A 23694-nucleotide genomic window follows, 5' to 3' on the forward strand; every position below is an offset into this window, starting at 1 on the left:
ATTAAACCTGTATTTCAGGGACAGAAACTAAAGCCCCAAAGGACTCCATATATTCTCCTCTCCATATATATGGTAGGATCATTCTTAGGGCAAAATAAAGAGTCAAGTACGTAATACAGCACATATGCATAATGAGTTCAACAAAGCACTTTAAAGTGATTAAATAATAATCCTTCCTAAATTCAAAATACTGCCACTAATGCTGCTTAGAAAAAAGCACTGCTTTTATGTAGCACTACTTCCATTTGCCAGCAGAAACACTAATGGCCAAAAGAAAAACCAACCCAAAAACAAAACTCCATCAACCAAAAAAAATAACCAAAACCCCACAACTTTAGAGGACCAAACACAAGCATATTCTATAAAAACTACGTAACCTCTTCAGGTCAGTAATTATGAAGACAGAACTAAACATTGATTATTTTAGTTGTTTATGAACCAATTCTAACATTGTGAATTATTTCTCATCATCTTCCATATTACATTCCTACTTAGTCACTTTTATGCCCACAATTTATTAATAGCAATCTGAGCAGCCTTTGTCTTGCCACTATGTTACTAGTTTCTCCTTTGATAATTTATATGAACAAATAATTTTAGCCTGTATACACATACCAAAAGACTTTCAAAGATAGCTGGGAAAAGAACAAGTACTATAAGCAAAAATCTCATCCTGTTTGCTCATGCCAAGAACAGGCAAAAATGCAGTGTCATTTAGCCTTCTGCGTTGACAACAGCAAGCTTTGGATACCATCCTACAAAACCCTGAGATCTGGAAGCAGCACACAACACCTTCCAGCTCCTGGCTTCAGCCTTTGCAAGCAAATCATACTGAAAAAAATAATATACCTGAAGAATAAAAATTTTTTTTCGGGTGACTTAGTTTTCAGTCAAATCCATGCCCTGCTCTATTTCACCATACAGCCATAGAAGCATTTCAGCTGCTTCATGAAGCAGGTAAAGTCAAAATTGCTCAGATAATCTAGAATTCAGACAAAAATCAAGGTAAAAAACCTAGTGAAGAAGAGATTTTATTTACCCCAACCAGAACTAACTGCACATCAGAAGGAAGAGTTGTGCAGCAAAAGAAAGTCTCTTAACTTAATCTTAAAAACTTAAAAAGACCTTCAAGACATCAGAGAAACAACAGAAGTAGATTTCAGTTCCAAGAGGGAGGAAAGAACATCTTATAAAATGCTTTAGTGAGGGGGTGGAAAAAAGCCACTACCTTTATCACACAAAAGAGAGCAATACCAAAGTAAGAGTAAAACATTACCAAGTTTTGAATACGTGTAACACATACATGCTGTAATCTCAGCTACGCTAGTTTAACTGTCGTATTTACTGGTTTTATTGTAGTTTGGTTGGTTGGTTGGTTGGGACTGGGGTGGGGGTTTTTTGTTTTTAACAATACAACATTTTGGGGCAGCATGGTTGTTTCCAACTATTTCTTAGCACATTTTGGTCAGCCTACAGGGGCAGGCCCAGACATTGGGCATTAGAGCACAAGAATTCCAGGTCCAAAGCAAACTCTCCTGATTTCGCTAGTTCCATGAAATCCAGGGACCTGGTGCTTTTGAGGCTGCAGGTCTTCATTTTTAGTGTTTCTACAGGCAATGCCAGAAGACAGAACTGTAGAGTTTATTGTTCACTGGATTGCTTTCAGATCTGATTGAAAAATTATGACATTACTAAAAATAAACTTCCAAGAAGACAATTTGCAATCTAGCATGCCAATCACAACAGTCTGTGTTACAGTAAGTACTCCGTATTTATTTAAACATACAGATTGTTAGAGTTCTGCTAATGTTTCCCTAGAAAGAAGAACTGGATTTTAGATATTACAACTTTTTTAAAGTTTCTCAGTAATTATTAAATGCACCCACCCTAGGAAAACTGAGACTAGTTCAGGATAGCATGCCTGTAGCATGCTAGGTTGTCAGTGACATCCATTTGGGAAAAATAAGGTAAGAAAAAAATCCAGCTGTTGAAATCTGAAACCACTCCTGCTCTGGAACTTCTAAGTATTGTGTGAAGACAGCAGAGCATTTTGCCTTTTACCTTCCAGAATGGTTAATTTTTAAGTTACCTTTCTGTGCACCGGTAACTGTACACGTGATCACCACTCAAACCTGTTCACATCTGTGTGAGAATCGAGCAGATGTTTCTCTCCTTGGGAGATGAAGTATTCTTTTGGACCCACTATAGTGTCAGAGGCTGCTTCTCAAATGCCAAAATATCTTCACCTCTTTGTAACCTCCTGAACACAGCCACAGCATTGCTTAGTGGGTTTTGCAGCAGGGAATACCCTCTTGTGTAACCTAGGCCTTCCCTGCCCCAGCTTCAGCAGTTTTGGAGTAGGAATTCTGGCAAACACAGAGTACCTTGGTCATCCCAGTTTTGCTACAACAAAACTTAGCAAAGGGGGAGAGGAGGAAAGGTCCCGGAACCCTGCGACTCCCTTCCCCATGAAGGGCAGGATTATGCTGCTTGGTACAAAACAGTCAATGCCCACGCTACCCCCATGGTTTTTATTTGATATTCAGAGAGTTACTAGTTAGAAATAGTCAGTGTATTGTACACTATGCTATAAACATTGTGTACAAGTTTATTTAAAAGTCCTAAAATAAGTCAGCATCACATAACCTACATCACCTACTGATTTCATCCACGCAAATGTTTGTCTGCACTGTGCAAGTGGGGCAAAAGGAATAGTTGTAACAGACACTTAGACGTTGACTCCCCTCCAAATACTTATGAATGCCATTTTTGAGGCAACAGAGCTCTCAGGTTCAATCTATACCCTGGCTGGAGAATAACTCTTCTCTCATTTCAGTACCTGTGCTCTCTAGTTACTTTTATGCAACATACAACTCCTGTCACTGCATAGTATCAAACAGCCCTTAGTAAAGAAACTCACAAGATCAATTCTTTTTTGTTCTTGGCACAAGACAGCATCACAACACCCACCTCTTAGATACGAGATTAGCATACCTCCAGCACAGAATGATACTGGCACACAGGCCTGAAATCAGCTTATCATCAGGGTAGTGCTGAATGCAATGAGCCAGCTTGGATCCAAGCTGTACTGTCCTGGATTTGGAGGGCTAGTGAATGCTGGAGGAGGTACATCAGCAGATCTTACTGGTCTTATGCAAAAAGCTTGTGGGAAGAGGAGGAAGGTTTGATGGGACCAAGCCAGCTGTGTGCAATTGTATTGGCATGTTAGGCTCTCCAGCACACAGTATATCATTTTTATTACTGGTTTTATTCCCCACTCTTCCAGTCTCCCCTTGCCTTAGGGAAGGGTTTGAAACACAGACAGCTGCCAGCCCTATAAAGTTAAGTTTCTACGGCAAGGATGGATAAAAAGACAAATGTGTCTTGGTTAGCAAGCCAGGGGAGCCTATCTTTAGCTTTTCACATGGAAATCTGGTTTTGCAAAGCAAAACAGGGAAGAGAGTTTCAGGGTAAAACTTAGATATGACCCTACTGCAGGCACAAGAGCAGGTATATGGTGCTGTTTACTATGGGACCAGCCTAACAAAACTGCACCTTTTCAGTTCTCATTTGAGGAGTACTTTAATGGATAGTAAATTCACAGGTTTAAACTACTTCCTCAATAAGCCCACGCAGCATTCAAATACAGCAAAGCATCCATTGGTTGGTCCTCCTTACATTAGAGCTAGTGAGCACCAGGTTAGCTTTTTAAGGCTGAAGCACTGTCCATAGAAAACAAATTGTTTCTTCTTGTCAAGTTAATTCTGCTGGTTTTGTAGGACACAAACTGAAACCTAGTGGTCAGGTGCATCTTTAAATCAGTGTGGACTTTTTAAAAACTTTTTTTAAAAAATGCTTGCTCGAGTCCCAGTCAAATAAAAATAATTACAGAAGTTTAATATAGGTAAAACATCTCCAGAAGAACAGAGAAGCAAACTGCTTTAATACATATATTTAGGAAAAAAATACATCTTTAGAGGGAAAAAAAGGCACTTGAGTTGATGATTCCTTTAATCCCATACAGATAAGATATTTTGACACCAGATTTTTACACGCAAGCTGTGACTTTGCTTTGTCCCCCATCTCCATCCATTTCCAGGCACAATACTTCCCTTTTCTCCAGCTCTGGGACAGACTATGTGCTTTGATAACAGAGTCTCTCCTCCCCTCACCCAAATTTTTTTTTCCTGCACAACTGGAGACAGCTTTAGTGTAAGGAATAAGATGTCATACACTGGCTGCCTTTGGGCCAGCAAGCAGCGCAGCACAAACAAGGCAGGTGTTTCTAAGGAGAGGACAGCCACACTACTGCATTTCAGTGGTTCTACTTCAGAATAGCTGTCCTGTAGTACAGTCCTGCAGACTCGTCACTCAGTGGCTGGGCTGCATCTTCCAGTATTTCATCTGAAAGCAATCCAGTTCTTACACTCCAAGGCAGGTCTGCAACATGAACTGAGGTGCACAGGAGATCCCCTTAATTGCACATTTCTAAGCTGAACGCTCCTGTAGGTGCACCAAAGACTAGTTCATTTATAAAACAGAATGGACCAGCTTGTTTTCTAAAGCATGTGCCAGTGAATGTGAACAAGATCAGAACTGCATTCTAGTGCAATATATAACTGTTATTGACAGGCAGTCAACTACACAGAAAAAAAAAGTATTTTTCTGTATCTCATTAAAAAAAATTTACAGAAATCACACCCCTTAGGAAACCAGCTCAAACTATACCATGGGGTTCACTGTCCTTTCAAGATTACTTCAACACTAAACAATATATAGAAATGCTTTTCCATCAAGAAGAATTCAAGATGTTTATGTAAGAACAACTCATATCAATCTTTAAGCATAGTATCCATGGAAAACACTAGCAGAGCGCCTCCTAAGCTCCAGTTACAAAACAAGTACTAGGGCCTTCTGTTAATGTCGGCATTTATAGGGAAGCAGTACCTCCACCTGTTAGAAATGTCAGAGTTGCTCTAAGCTGAAACTATGCTTGGAATCAAGTGATAATAATAATCAATGCCAAGCAAAAAATAAAGCCTACACTACCTTTTTCTTTATTACCTGCTGCTCGTGCTTTAATCTATCTCTGGATTTAGCTTTTTGGTCAACAGTATTTCACATGTTTTGACAGCTATGCTCACTAAACTTTTTGCTGCATGAGGATGAAAGGACTACACTTGAAGAAATGAAAGTATAAATACCAAAGAGATCATGGTGTCACCCTATCCCAAAAACATTCTTATTTAAATAAAAGAACATGATCCAGTTAAAAAAGCAGTATTTCTGAGAAGCACGCAACAAACTAGGATATTTCAGTACTGAGTTGAACCAGAACAAGCTATGTTTCACACAATAGCTTGATGGAGAAGGAACACAGATGTAATTTGCAGCTCCAGTACAGTAAGCAAAACAAGAGGCTACAGGCTTCTGTTCAGCAGCCTAGCAGTCATTTTAGAAATACCATTACAGGTGCATCTAAAAAACACTGCAGAGAGGTTAGCAGTTGAAACATGGAGGTTTCAATCAAAAAATTTGCATTCACCCATAGCACCTGTTGCTCTTCCAGATTATGAAACACGCTTTCAGTGCCAGTCAGCCCCCAGCTCTGTCCTCCTGGCCCTTTCCTACTCCCAGCATGGTTGGAAAAGTCACAAGGAATAAAAGCAATAGCTAAGAGGTTACAGAGCATGTGCTATCAGCACAAGGGATTCTTCATGGCACAGTTTCGGGAATGCAGTGGAAGAGAATTACTGGTGCCCCTCTAGCTTTACAGCCCAGAGCTGAGAGGACACGGCATCATCCACACTCGTTTTGATAACTGTCACATTCCTCCCCTATCCTTCCAAAAGCACATCACAGAACTAGTGCAGCACACCAAAGTGCTACATGTATTGCAAGTTTACTTTGAATCTCAAGAAGGAAACAGATCTAGAGGAGGCCTTCTGATCAACGAATCTCTTTATTTCACGTCTGAAATGCTATCCAAGGCACTGCTGAGGAGAAAAAGAAGCCTTTAGACAACAATTAAATTAACATGCTCACTGATGGAACACAAATTGAGAAACCTCAATTAACTTGTCTAGCAAATAACGTCAACTTCACCTTCAAGTCTGAATCAGAAAAAAATAACGTTGGTGGAGTTGGTAGCATTGTTATGGTCAGTTTTTTATTTAAGAGGAGAGTAAGTCACAGCTTTCCTCTCGAGTCATGCGATTCAAAAGTAACTATCTCTGCTTCAGCTCTTTTGATGAACTGGAGGCACTCACAGCCTCGCCCTACCTTGCAGCACCCTGCACACTTCTTCATGTACTGTCACGGTGCGAATCTGGCTGGCCTGAGACCACGCGCACGTGAGTCACCAGGGCTTGCAGGCTGCCTGCCTCGCAGCAGGAGACCAGGCCCTGTTCCCAGCCCAGGGCGCCCACCACATCCCCAGCCTTCAAGCAAGCGCACCATCAGGATGCCTGGCAGCAGCCAAAGGCACCAAGTGTTCTGGCTCAACAGATGCAGACTTTCCCATAAAGCAGAGTTTAACTCTCACCCCACCGTAAAAACCTACCAGCTCTACTGCTAACATGCTATGAAGACCAATACTAATGCATTATTCTCACTTACAAGCAGACCATAGCAACACCAGCTTAACTACACTGTAGATCTTTGTTTTGAGTTAAATTAGTCGTTCAACAACATCCATCTTATGAAGATTTGTGGGTTTTTTTAAATACTATTTACATTTTTTAGTGTTTAAAAGCATCTCTGAAAACACAGCCAAATCAACAATCATCTGTAAAAAGCAAAATTAAGGAGTTCTGAAGTGTTCATTTTGTAGCCTAGAATAATATTTAACACATCCAGTGCTGCTTTTCCTGGAGAGTTTGCACAGGAGCCCAAGCAAAGAATCACAGTAGCTGGGTAAAATGTGAGATCGGTCGTTTAGTTAGAAAATAATAATTTTTTAAAACCTATTTAAAATAAAACAAGGGTCTGGTTTACTTATCTCGTAGTAAGTAATTCAAGTTTCAGAGACACTTGTAAATGCCAGATTTTACACCAAAAGAAACTTTATCTTTCAAATACTCTGCAGGGTGAATATACAGATCAATACAAGTCTACGGATAATCAGATTCAGATCTGCAAAATAATCCGGTCTCGTTACAAGAACGTACTTTTTCCTTGGCACCTTACTAAAACCTTAGCCCTAGAACACACTGCTTACTGCTGAAATTGATTACTACACAACTATTTTCTGACTATTTTGAAATCAGCAAGAAGAATGCAAAGCAAAAGATTCCTTTAAATTACTACCTGCCGTACTTTTTGGGGTGTTAGATGCACAAGAATTATACATTAAGTGGTACACCAAGAAAAAAAGTTTAAGAAGGAGAAAGAATTTGAAGACTCTAAATCTACTAGAGTGAATTACTTAAATAACAGTCTGCATTTAAAATTCAGAACAGCAGCGACTGCTCTTTCCATTGATTTTTTGTAGCCTATGTTATTGAATAAAATGAGGGGTAAATGCAATCAAAATATACAAAGTGAAGATGAGAATCACTGAAGACTGAAGACATCCAGAATCTTCTCACAGGGCCCTCGGACTCACACTGCTCTCCCCACCAAAAACACTGATCTCCAGAAGACAAGTCATACAGTACAGAAATTACTTTTTCCAATTTGAATCCAACTGTCTGAAGTATGAAAACGCTGTAGGAGACAGCACTAAATTTTGTCTTTTCTTATTCACAATAAGCTCAGAACATCATTCCTGTGCCACTGCTCAAATCACAGTTCTTTCGGGCAAGCTCTTTTGAAAAATATACAAGATTGAACATTGTAGAAGTGTGCGCAACATTACCTTTTTCCATTGTTACAGTGTGAGACAATCAGCATTTAACACCATATTGGTTTCTCACAAAGTTTAAAAAGAATAAACGTCCATTTTCGAGATACCATGTATTTTGTGCACATTTTTAGCTACACCACAAGGCCTAAGCCTTCTTCCATGAATACCAACAAAAAAGAAACCTTTTTAAAAATGCCAAATGCTAACAGCACAAAAGGGGAGGAGGTAGCCAATAAAGGTTACCCATGGCAGGAACCACCAACTTCACAAAGCACCTTCCTTCTTACAGAAGACCTCACTACAAAAATACAGCTAGGGAGATCCAACTCAACTGTTTGCTTCCACATTCTAAGCTTCTATTTTTAAAATAAAAGCGACCTTTGCACTGAGGATGACTTAAGCCTCTTAGTGCAAACATGTCTACTTTTGTCTAGTTTATCCTGTAGTCTTAAGGGCTTACATCTTTGAACGTGTCCAAGATCAAATAAAGAACCAAATAAAAAGATGAAAAAATAAATTGCTACAGTGGCTATGAACAACAGATGTTGGTTTCCATTCAAGGCCTCTGGCATCTCATCAATAGTATGAAGCAGCAACACACTTCAGATGAAAAAGCAAGCATTTAGTTTGCAGACTCCTGCAGAAACAGAACCAGTTAAAATAATGTCAGTAAGAATTAACCCAGCAACACAGACTCTCCCTTCCCCTGAAGACAGGTAGCAGGTGAAAGCACGACTTCAAGTATTTAACTAACTTCTAACAGTAATGATAAAAATGACAGCCAAGCAGAGTTTGGTCCATCATCTCTCTCAAGAAGTAGTTAATTTTTGAACTGCCCTTCCATTTAAAAATCAATTCCTTTCAAAAAACTTAATCACCTCCTTGCATGGACTTGAACTTTTACAAGAGACCTCAATTTCAGAACGCACCAAACTATTTCTTTTAGAAGAATGAATCACTCTGATTATTACTGGCTTGTTTGGCTTTTTTAAATGGGAAAGGCTCATTACTATGCACAAAATTCCTTAGTATAGTGCTTTCTCCTCATCACACCAGTTCCTGCAAAAAAAATGTTCACTACAACTCAAACAAAAAGGCTGACAGCAAGAAGCAATCACTCAGGACAGAGAGAAAGTAGTAAGACTTCCATGCTTATGCATGTTTAAAAGCATTTTAACATGCTTTACACTACCCAATATGTTGTCTCTCAAGAAAGAGAATGTGGTTTTTAAGGGATGCTGTCTACTGGAATCCATTTAGTACCTTTATAATCTAAAAGGAGCTACAATATTTTATTGCATGCTTGCTACAGGGATGCCAACTGATAATTCCCAAGTAATTAGTAATAGATTTTTAGATTTTTGCAAGACATGCACTGCAGTATATAAAATACAAACTTACCACTTACACCAAGTAGAACTTTTTAACTGTCTTTGGCCTTATTTGTCCAATTCCAAAATAGATGCTTAATTAAAAACAAAGGGGAGGCCTTTTTGCATGCATACATACAGAGCCCTTATCATTCATTCAAAGGCAGTTAAATAGAAAGGACCAGGTAAAAACTGTTTGATGGGGGATTCTCAAATAGCATGAAGTGAATTTTGTTTTGTCCTCAACAACAACTAGACAATCAGGATTTACATGATTTCTCCTTAAATAGTTAAGTGACTTCTGTTTTTTTTCTTAAATTCATTGTGTTTAACAGAAGAGCAATTGCTGGCTCTAACCTGCCAGTCATTTACGCTGAAAGCCAGCCTTCTGAAGATACACAAATTCTGTAACAAAACCCAAACCAAGCACAATGGAAGATGTATTGCAAGGCTGGAGGAGAGGTATGCTTAGTAATTCACAGGCAATGGACGATGTTAGTGTGCTATGACTGATTCAAAACTTGTATGGTGTTAAACAGGAATGGCCATCTCTCTGTGCTAAACAAACACAGAACACAGGCTCCTGAATTTGCTATCCCACCTACATTTCATCCAGTTCTTCAGTACTACAGTACGCAGGGGTTTTTTAATCCTTCCAATATGCTTGGCTAGTAGGTTCACTAAGTTTGTACATTATTTACAGCATATCTGGAGAGAAAGATAGACCTCTCCCACTTACCTCAGTTTTCTTTCCCTTTTGCATCCCTCCGATATCAGCTTCCCTCCTGCCCCTGCAGCTGCTATCTGCCTTGCACCAAACGGTGCTGTCTGCATACCTCACTACCAACTTGCAAACCTTCAACTGTATTTCCAGCTGTTCATACATCCTTTTCCAGAGCGCAGGTCAGACCACCAAGTACTTGCATTTGCCAGAAGCCAGACCTTTAACATGTAAAACTGATGGGTTTTGGTGTCTTGAGGTTCTTGTAAAAGCCTAATCAATTTAGGATTATTCTGTGGATTTGCTACAGGTTAGTTTACTAGGTATTCCTCTGGTTTTCTTCCTTAACAAAAGCTAGACCACAAACAAATGCATTTCCTATCACCTCAGGCAGCTTTCCCGAAGATCTCTGCCTCAAACCCAACAGGCTTCACAGCTGGGTTTCTCTTTCTCCCGGCAGCTCAGGGTCAGGAGCTCTGATTTCACTTCTTCCAGAAACAGACAAATAGATCTGACATCTCTGTTTTGCTGCACAGCCTATTCGCTTGCCACCTCCCTTTGCAGAGTCAGTGGTAATTGGTTACATTCCACACCAGCACAGCTTCTATGTGAAAGCAGAATTTTAAAATGCAGGCAAAAGCTTTTGTGCCACTGAGAAAATGAGATAGCAGAGTTAGTCTCCCTGAGTCCGAGCCTACCAACTCCCAGTCTTTAAGCACTATTTTAGTACCAAAAATGGACAGGTTATTTACATATAGTAAGTACTCTTTGATAAGACACTTAAAAGAGCCTTCTAGAAATTCCTATTCCAGCCTCTAAGATATCCCAATCCAACACCAAAAATCAAAGGTCAAACTCAATCCCTTATGACAATTTCAGAGAAACAAAAGAGGTTGCTCAGAGTCCATCACAAAGGACTGCTTCTGCAAGAGAGCTCTTTAGCACAGAAACATATGTTCAGACTAGCAGGGAACAGCAACAGAACTGGAAGGCATCCTATCTATCAGCCCCAGTTTGCATTTCTCAAACAGTAAAGTGTTTCACATACATTGCATTAACAATTTTGAGCTACTTCTCCGACAGCTATGTATATATCTTCTCTGCACTCAAACTCAGGGAGCCTGGTTTTATAGTGCAGTCACAACTGACTCTTGAATTCACTATAATGTGTAACAGAAAGAGGAAGATACATTAATTTCAGATTTGGCAGAGTAAACACAAGTCCTCTCAGTCCTCTGACTTGTGACCAGATCATTTATGAAGGTCATACTAGAGTCTCACAAGAACGTAAAACAAAAGCTGTATTTCTGTGACTCTATCATAAATAATATTCCTCAAGCACTGAGGAAAGGCCACATCACTGCCAGCAGCCAGATATCAGTCACAAGGGAACAGGGCAGTCCAGTTAATCAATAACTTCACATAAGACCACCATTGTTTTTTTTGTCTGGGCCTGAACTAGCCATTTGCAGCACAAATCCACAAGCAGACCACAAACTGCAGGATGCGAGGTTTAACAAAAATCAAGAATGGAAAAAAACCCAAGAGCTAAACCTTGCTTTACTTTTCAAAAACTCTTTTTAGGCAGAGATTTTGGCATGAGCTCCACTTACAGAGAAATCTAGGTAGATCTTGCTGAACCTCCCTCCCTTTTTTCTGCATCACTGGAAAAAAGGAAAAGCTTGGGGGAAGGGAACAGGTAAGAATACTTTTCCTTTCTCCCCATATTTTGACTCTAGCACCACTACCTCAGGAAAAAACAAATAGAATGGCTTAAGATTCTGCCAATTTATTCCATGGCATGTGCTTAGGTGTAGAGAGACATATATTTGATGGGGGGGAAGCAGCTGCGGATACTAAAAGTCTGTGATTTCAAAAAAGGCAACTGGGCAAATACATAGAAAAAGTCACAGCAGACCACTACTGGCATACCAACCCCCAGCACGGGTCTCCGAACCGCAAATTGTGGGAGCCTGGGGAAGTGCTCTGCAGAACTGTCAGTACCACGCTTGGCCTGTTTCCACCCTCCTCCCCAGGCATTCGGTATCAGCCACGTTTTGCAGAAAGGGATGAGAAGGGTGGGGCTGGCACACTCGTCCTGGAGGTGCTGCAACACCAGGTCAAAGCACAGATGGGATGGAGCAAGCTCCGTGAATAAAAAGTCTTCAAAATAAGGATGTATCAGGTACCATATTCATTGAATCAGGCAATGCATTTATCTTAGCAAGAAGGCCAAGAACATAAAATGCTGTGCCAGGCTGTTCTTAAACCCATTTTTCTCACCCAGGAGAACTGGACACACATGGGAAAGTAATTCTTTCAACACCTAAATTTAAGCACTAGCATTTCAGTTGTAATGGACACCAGCCACATGCTACTGGATACATATCACTACCTTCCCAAGTGTGCCAAATACCCCAAATCAGAATGGGCTAGCTCGCTTCAAGGCTGATAACGTGTCACTAGCCTGAGACAGGCTCGCTTGACAGCACCCCATTGCGATTTTAATCTAAAAAAACAGTGGAGGAAAAGCATCTTACATACAGTATAAACACTGGATTGAACATCCTCACTTCACAAAATAACATACTATTTCCCCCTCCTGGTCCATAAAATGAGAATCTGACCCAATGTTCAAAAGAACTTAGAGGTATCCTTCCATTGCGTTAGACAGGATCACATCATTAAACAACTGCAGGTTTATAGGTTTCCTAATATGCTTTTAAAATATTGAGTATTTGTCTCTTACTGGAGAGCATTTCAGAAGCGAAGTAAGAGTTGTAAATGGCTGCATCATACTTACTGTCACAAATCACCATCTATACATTACGTAAGGAACAGGAGCAAAGCAGCTGTCCAGGTTCCAGAGGCGTTTGCTGCAGGAGTGGAACTGAGATCCCTACCATCCCCAGCATCCCATCCCCGCCTCCCCAGGACAGCACCTGCCTCTTCTTTAGACACATGCCACCACAGTGCTTTGCAGAGCCACACCACGAACTCGGAGACTAAATAATCCTATTTTAAAAAGTGGCACAAACAGAAAGCTACAAGCAGTCAATTAAAAACAGGAGCGACTGGGAGAGGGGCCACAGGTCTCACAAATAATTTCAAACTTTCTATACTGAAGACAGTTCCAAAAACATCATCTTACTTGCACAGATTTAGCAAATCATTTGTGTAAATAGCAGGATCTTTCCACTTAGCACAATACCACCATGTGTGTGGTGTTTTCTTGAGGTATTCTTGTCCATCAAAAGTGAATCAGATTTAAAATACTTTAAGGCTACAGGTAAACAATTTCTGAAATAAACAAAAACAATGCACTCATCTCACAATCACCCCTGCTCCAACCTGGTTCCCATAATACCTCTACCTCCTGGGTGGTCTCAACTCCACAAGATTATTTCCCTCAGCTGCTTCACTGGTAACCTTAAGAACTAACTGTGAGATTATATAATTTGATTAGCGTAATTCATAAAGAAAACAAGAGGATAAAGCAGTCACTAACCAAAAACAGCCACTATTGCACATGCTTAGAAAGTAGGCTTGCAAAATACATTCACTTGTCAAGTTTGTTTTCTCCTTCTCTAAATCAAGGGAGATAAAGTATCTAACTACAGTAGCATTAGCAAAGAAACTCAATGTTACTTCTTTCACAAGCATACTTTGTAAGACATATAAAATCTGGCCTAGACCAGAAAGCTTTCCTGGCATAACTGTGGTTGTTAGAAAACCCAACAGTGGGGCATCATAAATAGCAGTAAAAGGTCTTGCTTGAGAACACACCTTCAAACAGGGGAATAATTACGTTGTTGCTGTAAGGCTTTCTAATTTATGCCATGAAGTCTTTACGTAATAGTTGAACTGGAGTTGTGACCACAATTATTATAAACATATGGTTTTTGGATCTGCAGCCTGTTCCTACATTTTTGAAAAAATATTTGAAGATTGTTTACAGTCCGATTTAAAAATCAGCACGCTAAAAATACAAAAGACAACTTTAGCAAGTTACAAGAACCACAATACTTTTTTTATCTCCCATGGCTATTTGCTGTATGTCAAACATGATTCAATACTACGATGGGTATCACACAGACCCATTTATTTTGATTACTATTTACGAAAACTGGGAACACAGTCAGATGATCATTAGTACATCAGAATGTACACAGATGCTCATTAAACATAAGGATCTTCCTCAGCAAATCTGAGTATATATGTGGTAATAACCTGTAGCACTACCACACAGACCTCCAGCAGAAGTGTCTTTTTTTTTTTTTTTTAATTAAACCACCAGTATGCTTGCTATCCCTGCAGTGGAAAGGTTTCTTCCTCAAACTTAAGAAAGGTCTACTTGTAAAATACCTGACACTCAACTAGGAGTAAAAAAAACTTAACACAAGTAATCTACAGTTAACCCCAGCATAACCGAGATTTGGGCTTTGCATCCAGCCACAAATGTGGACAGGAAAAAGGATATATGCGTTATGCCTAAAAAAACCCACTCTCTGAGGCAGACATACGGTTTTTTGACAGGTAGTGGGTTTCTGTAACTCAAGAAGGATGGTTTCAACTCAGAGAAATAGGATGACTTCTCCACCTGCTTCTGAGGAAATGAAAGGTGCAATAACAAACAATAAATACTGACTCACTAAATCACTTCTGTCACTTCAGAAAGCAGGCTGTACTTTTTAACCGTGTAAATATATTGCTGATGAAAGGAGCCACAATTCACAGCTCTTGATAATTAAGTTTCCTCATTATCGAAGACGTGAACAGAGAGCACAGTTATTTTTACAACTTCTCTTCAGGAAGTTTTAGCTGGGGGATCTAGAGAGGGTTCTCTCTTCTTCTCTGGGATGATCACCAATGAATTTTTACATAATCCTCTTCAGCCTTCACAGCACAGGTCTAAGGCCCAACGGTTATGATAACTGCTATGTTAGTCAAGGCAAATACAGTCCTAATTCAGAACTGGTCAGGAGGATTCTAAAGCTCCCATAGCAATGGTGTTTTCTGTGGCATCCTTTATTTAAATAGTTTTAATTAAGTCGGATGTTTCCATCAGCCAGCTGAAGGTTACAATTTAAGTGCCACTGAGCCCCTTTTTTTCCTCTTGCCATAACCTCGTGGTGCAGTCAACATGATAAATGGCATGGCCCTATTCACCTCAGCCTTGAAGAAGGAGAAAAGCGGGACCAAAGCAGCCAGCCAGGCAGATCCCAGGGCTCTGCACGGAGGTGTACGAGCACCCCACACACAACCGCTGCGGGTTACAGTGCGCACAGGCGGAGGGAAAGCGGGGGGAACCCCAACACCCACACGGCCGCTTCTTTCCTCGCTGAGGCGGAAAACAGCCCCGGGTGCCTCCGTCCCAGAAACCGCAGCCGTGCCAGAGGCGGCGCTGGGGAGGGCGGCGGGGGCCTCCGCGGCCGCCCGCTGCCCGGCGGGGGTCTCGGAGGCGTGAGGAGGGCGCTGCTCCCGCCCCGAGCCCGCCTCCCCGCAGCCCGGCCGGGACGGGGGCGTGAGGCGGCCGAGACGAGGCGCGGGACTCGCCGCCTCACGGAAGGCGTGGAGGACCGGCCCGGGGGGGGCGGAGCGCGGCCGACAGCCCGCCCCCCTCGGCACGCCGGGGCGGTGAATCACGCTCCCGTCCGTCTCCTCCCCCCCCTCCTCCTCCTCCATCTCAGCAGCGCCCTCAGCCTCTCTCCTCCATACAAAAGCAAAATGTCCGCCATCTTCACAGGCTGCTGCTGCCGCCGGCGGGCCGGAGGGGGCTGCGCCACGCCAAGGGCGGCCCCGCGGCGCGGTCGGGGCGACCGCGGGGGGGGGTTATTACCTTGATGCAGTAGGGCGGCTCGTCGAAGGTAACCAGCATGTACCTGTCGCCGCGGCTGGCCGGGTCCCGGGCCCGCAGCTGTGGAGAGAGGGGGGAGAAGCGGCGTGAGCGAGCGAAGGGGGCGACCGGTGGGGGGGGGGGGTGGGGACGGCCCCCTCGGCCCTGCACCCACCTTCATGAAGATCTCCACGGCGCCCTTGGCGATGTCCAGGTAGCTGGTGCCCAGATACGCCCGCTGGTTCATGGAAGCGGACGTGTCTATGAGGAAGAGGAGGATCGGCATGGTCCAGGCAGAGCCCCGGCCCGCCGGGCACCCTGCGGGGAGGAGGAGGGGGAGAGGGGGTGGGGGAGCGGCTCGCTCGCTCCCCCGGCCGGCCGCCTGTCCGCCCGCCCCGGCTGGGCTCGGCTCGGCTAGGCTGGGCTCGGCTAGGCTGGGCTGGGCTCCGGCTGCGGCCGCTGCGGCTCGGTACTGAGCTGCCTGTGTTCGCCGAGACTCAACTTCTCTTCCCTGAGCCTCCACCAAGCACCATGTGACCAGCGCGCACGCCATTGGCTGCCAATTATACCTGCATTTGCATATTCATGGCGGCGGGGGGGAGGAGGAAGGAGGCGCTGCCGCCAGACCTCTCCGCGCGCGCGCGCGCGCGCGCCGCACCTGTCACCCTGCTCCGCCCCCCCTCTGCGGGGTTCCCCGCCCCTCGCCCCAGGGGCCGGGCCGCCCCGCCCCGCGGGGTCCCCGGGGGGAGAGAGCGCCCGGTGCCGCCGCCGCCCCCGCCGCCTCAGCAGCACCCTCCAGCCCCCGCAGCGGTGACCGTCCCGCCGCTTCGGCCCTTTCCTGCGGCTGAGTCACCGCCGCACGGCCGGCGGGCGCCGAGCTGCTGGCTCAACACCTGCCCGCCGCGGCCTACCCTCCCCGCGGGCCAGCCAGGCCTCGACGGCCCCGCAGGGAGCAGGCGGGGGCTGTCGGCTGGTCCCAGGGAACCGGGCGAAGCAGCTCGGCTAATCACCCGGTGGTATAATGGCTCGGTTTCTGGCCTGTAGAGGTTTCACTTAAGCACTAAATCCTCAGCCCTCCACGTATGGTTTTTTCCTAGTCAGGTAACGGCCATCTTTGGACGGCAGCGCCGGAGCAGGGTGGCCTGTACCCTCCTCACACGGCACCTCACAGCACCTGCACAGCGGCAGTGTGGCAACATATCAACTGTCACAAAGCCGAAAATGCATAAAACCGTGCATTATTTCCTACCACTCGGTTCAAAAAAGAAAAAAAGCCACATTCTGCCTGAAAGAGGGGATCAAGGTGTCTTGCTCTGAGGTAAAAACAGGCCTTGGCCCCTGCTCGGCCTTGTGCTGGGATGGGCCCCGTGCGCAGGCCCGAGCAGCCACCGCTGACTGTAACAAGATAAGTGGAACGAGACTGAGGAAATATTTAGCGCTACGTCTGCTCGTGAATGCCTGTTTGCTTCCAGGACCGAATCCAAAAAACACAAAAGCAGCACTGTCAACGTGAATCTTAGTTTAAAATAACAATTAAGAAACTGATAATATTTTCCAATGCTTTTACATTCAAAGGCATCTTCCGCAGGTTTTTTTTGGCCATTCATTTGAAGAACAGGCAGAGTCAGTTTCAGTTTTCACTCCATTTTTGTGAAGCATTTGGACTATACTGTTGTGTCACACCACCACAGGTTAATTCCAAAGTCCCTGTTCCAAAGCATTATGAAATATGAATGTTTGTAAGATATCATTACCCATTTCAATCAAAATAATCAGAGATGTAAATTCATTTAATTCAGGGATGTTACTCATTGCTTTTGTCACCAAAAAAAAACCCCAACATCTGAATACAGGACAGTGGCAAGTCTTTTTCTTGGTATTGGAAAGAAGTTTATCTTTTCAAAAATCTTAGCTTCTGCAAATATTTTTCATATAACATTATCAAGTTATTTAATTTTAGTGAACCAAAAGTGGATAAATTAATAGATGAAAAGCAGCTCATTTTCAAAACAAATACTGTCATACTTAGAGATTCCATTCCATTCCATTATCCAGGCCCTCACCATAAGTTGTGTGTTTGCAAGTGCAACTGCTATCAAGGTTTCTGAATTTTAGCAATCATAGCAAAAATGCCAGAAGGGATAAACAGATAAATATTTTTACACAAGTGATTAGTGCACATGAATGGAGCCAGACTGAAAGAAATGGGATTTGAATGTCTATAGATAAGACAAAAATGCAGATACTGTGTTTTTGTACCACTGCACGTTAGCCTGGAAAGACAGCTCCTGGATAGGAATAGATTTGCCAAGGACTGAATGGAAACTAAAGTATTGGGAGAAGATGCCAGCTAATACCGTTGGGTCCCTGTGCCGAGAACTTGATGAGGCCACCTATGCATTTCTCTCGCATCAACCAGATGAGGTCAGAGACTAACTTTTGCCTCCAGCTGACCTCAGCCAATTCGAACTGGCAACGCAGATGCCCCACGTCCTAGAGCGTCCTCAAGTCAGACTATATGAAATGCTAAACAATTACAAGTTCATACCCTCACCATATTTTTTTTTACTCCAGACTGCCAGATACCTAAAAGCAACTTCTCTCACATCCAAACATAGTATTTAAAGGTCAAGATGGAACTCTCTTGTTTCCCATTTCAGTGGCTGACCTTTCCAAGGGCAGCAGCAGGCAAGGTTCACATGCTATCCATCTCTCTCTGTTGAGGATTTTGGCTTTTGGAGCCTGCTCCTGCTGGCCACTGCAAGAGCTGAAGTCTAGGATTTCTCTGGGCACAGTGCAAGACATTTATTTAGTTTAATGAGACTTTTTTTATTCCTGAAAATTACAGACACCATGCTTGCTAATGTGCATGAATGCAGCTGGAATAAGTGGTTCTTTACTGCTCTGCCATACCATTTGTGTTTGCATGGCTGACCACCTGGCAGCTACGGCAGCAGCCACTTGCTACATCCATAAAGTTCAAACTTTTTTTTGTTTTTAATTGAAATTACACTCATCTACATTTCTTCAACTGCAATAGGAAAGAAATTGTCTCTACGGGGAAATTAATCAGAACAGCTACTGCAGATTAAGCTTTCCTATAATTAAATATTTTGAAATAGCTCCTCTGTAGATTTCTGTCCCACAGTAAAAAAGCACATAATTATCGAAGAATAATTTCAGTAAATTTCTGACCAAACAGATCAGTGGTATTTTCCCCTGTTGTGCTGATAAGTTGTTATTTTTCTTTTCCTCATCCTAACACAGCTTAACATTTAACAGGATTTTAGCTCTAACAATCTTCCTTTCTTCTTAACTCTTTTATATTGCTTCATCTGTTACTTTTGTCTCATCTAGCTGCTTTCTGACCTGAACAAGTAATACACCTGTGAGACACTAGCCATGCTCCTTTAGGCACTGAAGGAGGTCAGCTTTGGCACCGATTAGCCATCTGAATTTGGGGCACACTTGATACCTTAGTCAGAAATTATCTACTTAAAACCTGGATTAACAGCTAAACCCTTCAAACCTCCCTCTGCTTCTGTGGTTCCCTATCTTGGTCTTGTAATACAGTTGCCGTGATGACTCTCCTGCTTGATTTAAAAGGCTTCAAGCCAGAGCAGAAACAGTCACTGCTAAATAACCATAAAAATACTGATTCATCCATCCCCTGAGTTCAGAGGTATTATCCCTATCATACAGAAAAGGGGCTGCCACCAGAGCTAAGGTACTTGTCTGGCACCACACAAGATGCAATTTTCAATACCACAGTAAGAATTCAGAAGTGTTTAGCTTTTAGCCAGCCACAGGGCTATATTGCCCTTTTCAGAAAGGCAAAACCCCCTATTTACATAAAGAATTTGTGTACAGCTGAACTTCAGTATGAAAGGTAAGAAATTGTGCTAAATTATAACTTCTCCTTCACAGCTCCAGTATGGCAGAGCAAGAGTACAGAGAATATTCAAGATGGCAGAAGCTGAGCAAATTCAAATCTTTTGATATTGTGTGCTGTATCAGGGCTAAATATTCTCACCTGTCAGCAGTTAGTGGCTCTTAAGCCAGACACTAGAAAAGGCCAGGCTGCTTGTTGAGGGCGCAGGGGGTAAAAGCAAACCAGTGTTTTCCAGGATATTGCTTAGCAGCACCCTTTTTGTTTTTCTTCTTCGCTATTTTGTAACTACACTACAAGCTTCCACAAAATTGTAACTCACTGCTTAAAGATTTCTGCCCCTTTCACTTGCTCCATCTCCTTTCTGCAGTTATTCCACTAAAGTCAAGCAAAAGTTTGGGAGTCTGATCCAAAACTTGCCTTTCTGCTGCCTTTCAGGAGTCTGGGTTTGCAGACTAGAGGTCAGTAGTGGAAGCAGAGATGCAAATCCCGCATTACTGTGGGCCATCAGACTTTGCGTAAGTCTCCCATGGAGATGTGCACCTGAATTTCTTTTCACAGGCTTCAGCAAATTCAAGAATTCCATTTGCAGCTAAAATATAAGGAATAGACTACAGATACTGCAGCACGTTTTGTGCTGATTTATTGACTGCATAAATACTACACTATAACTGTCAAATTTAACCACAAAAAGAGAAAGCTGTATGCTCAGGAAAATAATTCAGGGCAACTCTGAGATTTTCATCTGTCTTCCATGCACTTCAGGGAAAGAGGCCTATTAGCAAAGGGGCAGAGTCCAGCCAGCATGATTTTCTCCCCCCTTCCCCAACACATGGGTTAACCCTTTGCTGTGCATGGTACAGAGTACCTTTCCTCTTCCTGCAAGGTTTTTATGTGAGCACAGCTAATACTGCCCATGGTCCAAAGGTGAAAGCCAGATCACCACAGCCTGCATAACAGCAGACAGAGTTTAATTTCCATTTTGCTTTAAAGACCAATGAAAAGGGGATGAGGAAGTGATTGGTTGCCTAAGATGGTGGATCGTTTTGCAATAATACGAGATAAGCAAAATTCTGACAAAATGTCTCTGAGGAAACATAAAATGAATCCACAAAGCAGCACTTTGAACAGCAAACCAAGCTGGAACAAATTTCCAGACAGGCAAGGCTTTCCATATGAGAGCTGGTTTCAGAGTCCAAGAGTCCCTCCAAAGAAGAAACAACATTCAGAATAAAAGTTTGAAAAACCTACTGGCTACTGAAAAAGAAACTGAAACCCCCTTGGTAAATTTAGAAAACTGGAGAAATGAGTTACTCTAAATGTGAAGATGAGAAAAAGAAATTAATCTTGTACATACCTATGCATATACAAGAAGACACAAAACAAAGGGTGCACTTTGGCTTAGTGCATCTTTGTGATCAAATGGCAAATAACATCAGATTCATGGGGTGGGTCCCGCAGCTCCAAGACCCTCTAAGTCCCACCAAGTTCTCCCCACATAAAGATTCATCACCTCTCTCTTCTAAATGCTGGGTGACAGCAGAACTTCTTCTGGGTGGGAGAAGAAAGGAAAGGGAGAGGGATTTCTGGCTGAGACAGGAGAGACACACCAGACAGTCAAAGCCACGGCAGCAGGGGCTCACAGGCCAGGGATGCTCCAACCTGTAGGTGCATTTGAATTGACTGTGTGAAACTCCCCATTACTTCCTTTTACTGGTCTTATGCTAAGTGTTGCTAAGCTGTACCTGGGAATCAGGCCAAATCAGCTTGGGAACTTTGGATGAGTGCATTATAAAAAAAATATCCAGAGTATTACCCACGTGGAAAGCAACAATATGAATTAAATGAGCGTGCAGAGTAGCAGGATTTGTTTTTTATTACATTCTACAAGATAAAATATAAAGACAGACTGAAAAATTGCTTCTTCTGAGGAAAACTACATCCTTCTGCCTGGGTTTCTGAGAGAAAGAGACAAATGCAGTATATCATTACCAGAACTGACACCTGAAAACACACATTTTTAAATAGACTAGAGCCAACAGGGACTGGTTAGGAAAGTAATTTTCCTAGGCTAGTGTACGCAGATTTGTGCCACCAAGTCAGAAGTGAATGTTGCTTCACCTATTACCTAACAGCATTTATTTTATGACAAAGAATACTCCTGTAGGCTGGGGACCTGCTCTAAACCGACAGGATTCATCATAAAGGGAAAGCCACGCTTGGCTGTGTCATTTCTGGACACAGTTATGACTTTTTTACTATATACGAGGCTTGCCTGCAACAGAAATTCTCCCTTGCAGAGTTCAAAGTATCTCCCACAGAGAAAGTTTACCTAACCTGACAGCACACTCCACATCCTGCTCCTGCCTGATCCAAAGCAGGCCAGACGCTGCTGCGAGTCTCAGGCACCCTGAGCCCTCCTCGTACAGACCCATCAGCCTCCGACTGCGGCTCTGCAAGTCACTTTTGAGCCCCCAGTGTTATTTTACTCTACTCTCCCCTGCTGGCATGACACCTTGTGTCTTGAAACAAAAAAAAAAAGTGAGGGACAGTCCTCAAAATATGGAGGGACAGCACTCCATGGGATGTTAACTCTGTGCTGAGAGCACCTAAAATCAAGTTACTGGTCCTGAACTGGAAGTCTGATGTATTATTTAGGGGTGAATGTTAACATTTCCAACACCACCTTAACAGATCACCATTGTCATCACCTTCTGAAACTGAACACTTTCGTGGCTTCAGTATGTTTATGTTATAATCATTTAGTTGCCAAAAATCCCCAAAGCTACTACAGAAAACATTGTGCAATAAAAGCATTGCATTTTACTGTAAGCATTTTTCACAAAATACTTTTTTTTTCCCCAAAGGAATCCAATATTTCATCCTAATGAGCATTCATCATTTAAGACAATTACAGAAGCAGACAGAATTATCTACTTGGAGCACAAGCTTTGGTGCCACAAGAGCTCTTGCTGGCTCTGCTGCAGACCTCACCAGCATCTTCCGTGGGTACCTGGCCTTCCTACCTTGGTTTCCCCAGCTGCACAAGGGCTTATTTTGTTGGTTTTACTTTTTTCCCCTCAAAACTGTGCCAAGCCCTCATTGAAGAGGCGAGAGAAATCAACCATACCCTGTAGTTCTCGCAAGCTAATTTCAGACATGATCTAATGAGTGGGTGGTAACAAGACAGCAAGGCAGGACAGGAGAGAAAGGCTCAGGCAGCACTGTTGAGGTCAGAAGGAAACTCAGCAAAAAGCAAGTGCACAGGAGAATAAAGCAAAGATCCTTTTATTCTTCAATTATTTTTTTTTAAGATAAATAATGAAGAAGAGGAAGCAAAGGCTCATCTCCTGAGTTATCTGGTAGGTATTTGGAAGAAACAGAGCTTAAGGAGAGACACAACCTCTTCCTGCGAGACCAGCTTTCCATGTAGTGGCATGAAAAAAGGAGATGGCAGAGCAGACAGTGCAGTGCAGCAGGATTGGCAGCAGCACAGACCAGATGGGAACCTCAAAGGACAGAGTCACAGCAGGAGCAAGAAATAGGTGGGCAGGGTCTTGAAGAGTCAGCTTGAACGTGACGGGGTAGGAAAAAAGGGCACAAGGTGGAAGAGCTGTGCAACTTTGCCAGACTGAAAGGGCAGGAATGTGTTCCCCACAGATGCTTGTGCCTGGATCTGAAGACATTTGCCTCTCTCAAATGGGGTATTTATGCCAGATAGCACATTTTTATTTTAAATTTCTATGTTCCTAGCTCTTTTACTCCTCTGTCTCTTAAGATTTGCACATGATAGAAAATATTGTGCTTATTCTGGACTAAGTAAGAAAAGAAAACACACTGCTCTCTCTGGAGTTGCTATCTTTGTTCCTGTTTAGCGATGCTGACCTTGCTCAGTACAGACTGAATTACTGAACTTCCTGATCTTGCAGGTCCCGATTTTGTCACTTCCTTGCACTCACTCGATTTTTGTGTATTAAGTTTGAAGGTTTGTTGGCAGCAAAGGAGAACTTTAAATCCAGACACTTCTGTTTA

General features: G+C 42.9%; 1 protein-coding gene across 7 annotated transcripts in view; it reads right to left on the reverse strand.

The window, feature by feature from the left end:
- The window catches only part of LOC104045754 (integrator complex subunit 6-like), a 42125-nt gene extending 25827 nt beyond the window's left edge, over positions 1–16298 (reverse strand). For 4 of the 7 annotated variants that reach the window (XR_010374792.1, XR_010374791.1, XM_064462949.1 and 1 more), the window contains exons 1-2: positions 15949–16293; positions 15777–15854 (exon numbers count right to left, since the gene is read on the reverse strand). Coding sequence is in view for 5 of the 7 variants with exons in the window: in XM_064462949.1 (XP_064319019.1) it covers positions 15777–15854; positions 15949–16059 (189 nt within the window). In the remaining 2 variants the exon portion in view is untranslated. Of the gene's footprint in view, positions 1–15776; positions 15855–15948 lie in introns of all 7 variants that reach the window. The other 3 variants (XM_064462952.1, XM_064462951.1, XM_064462950.1) reach the window with 2 other exon arrangements.
- Between the last annotated feature and the right edge of the window lie 7396 nt (positions 16299–23694).

This window comes from Phalacrocorax carbo, chromosome 11, assembly GCF_963921805.1.
Source record: "Phalacrocorax carbo chromosome 11, bPhaCar2.1, whole genome shotgun sequence".
In the NCBI taxonomy this organism is placed as follows: Eukaryota; Metazoa; Chordata; class Aves; order Suliformes; family Phalacrocoracidae; genus Phalacrocorax; species Phalacrocorax carbo.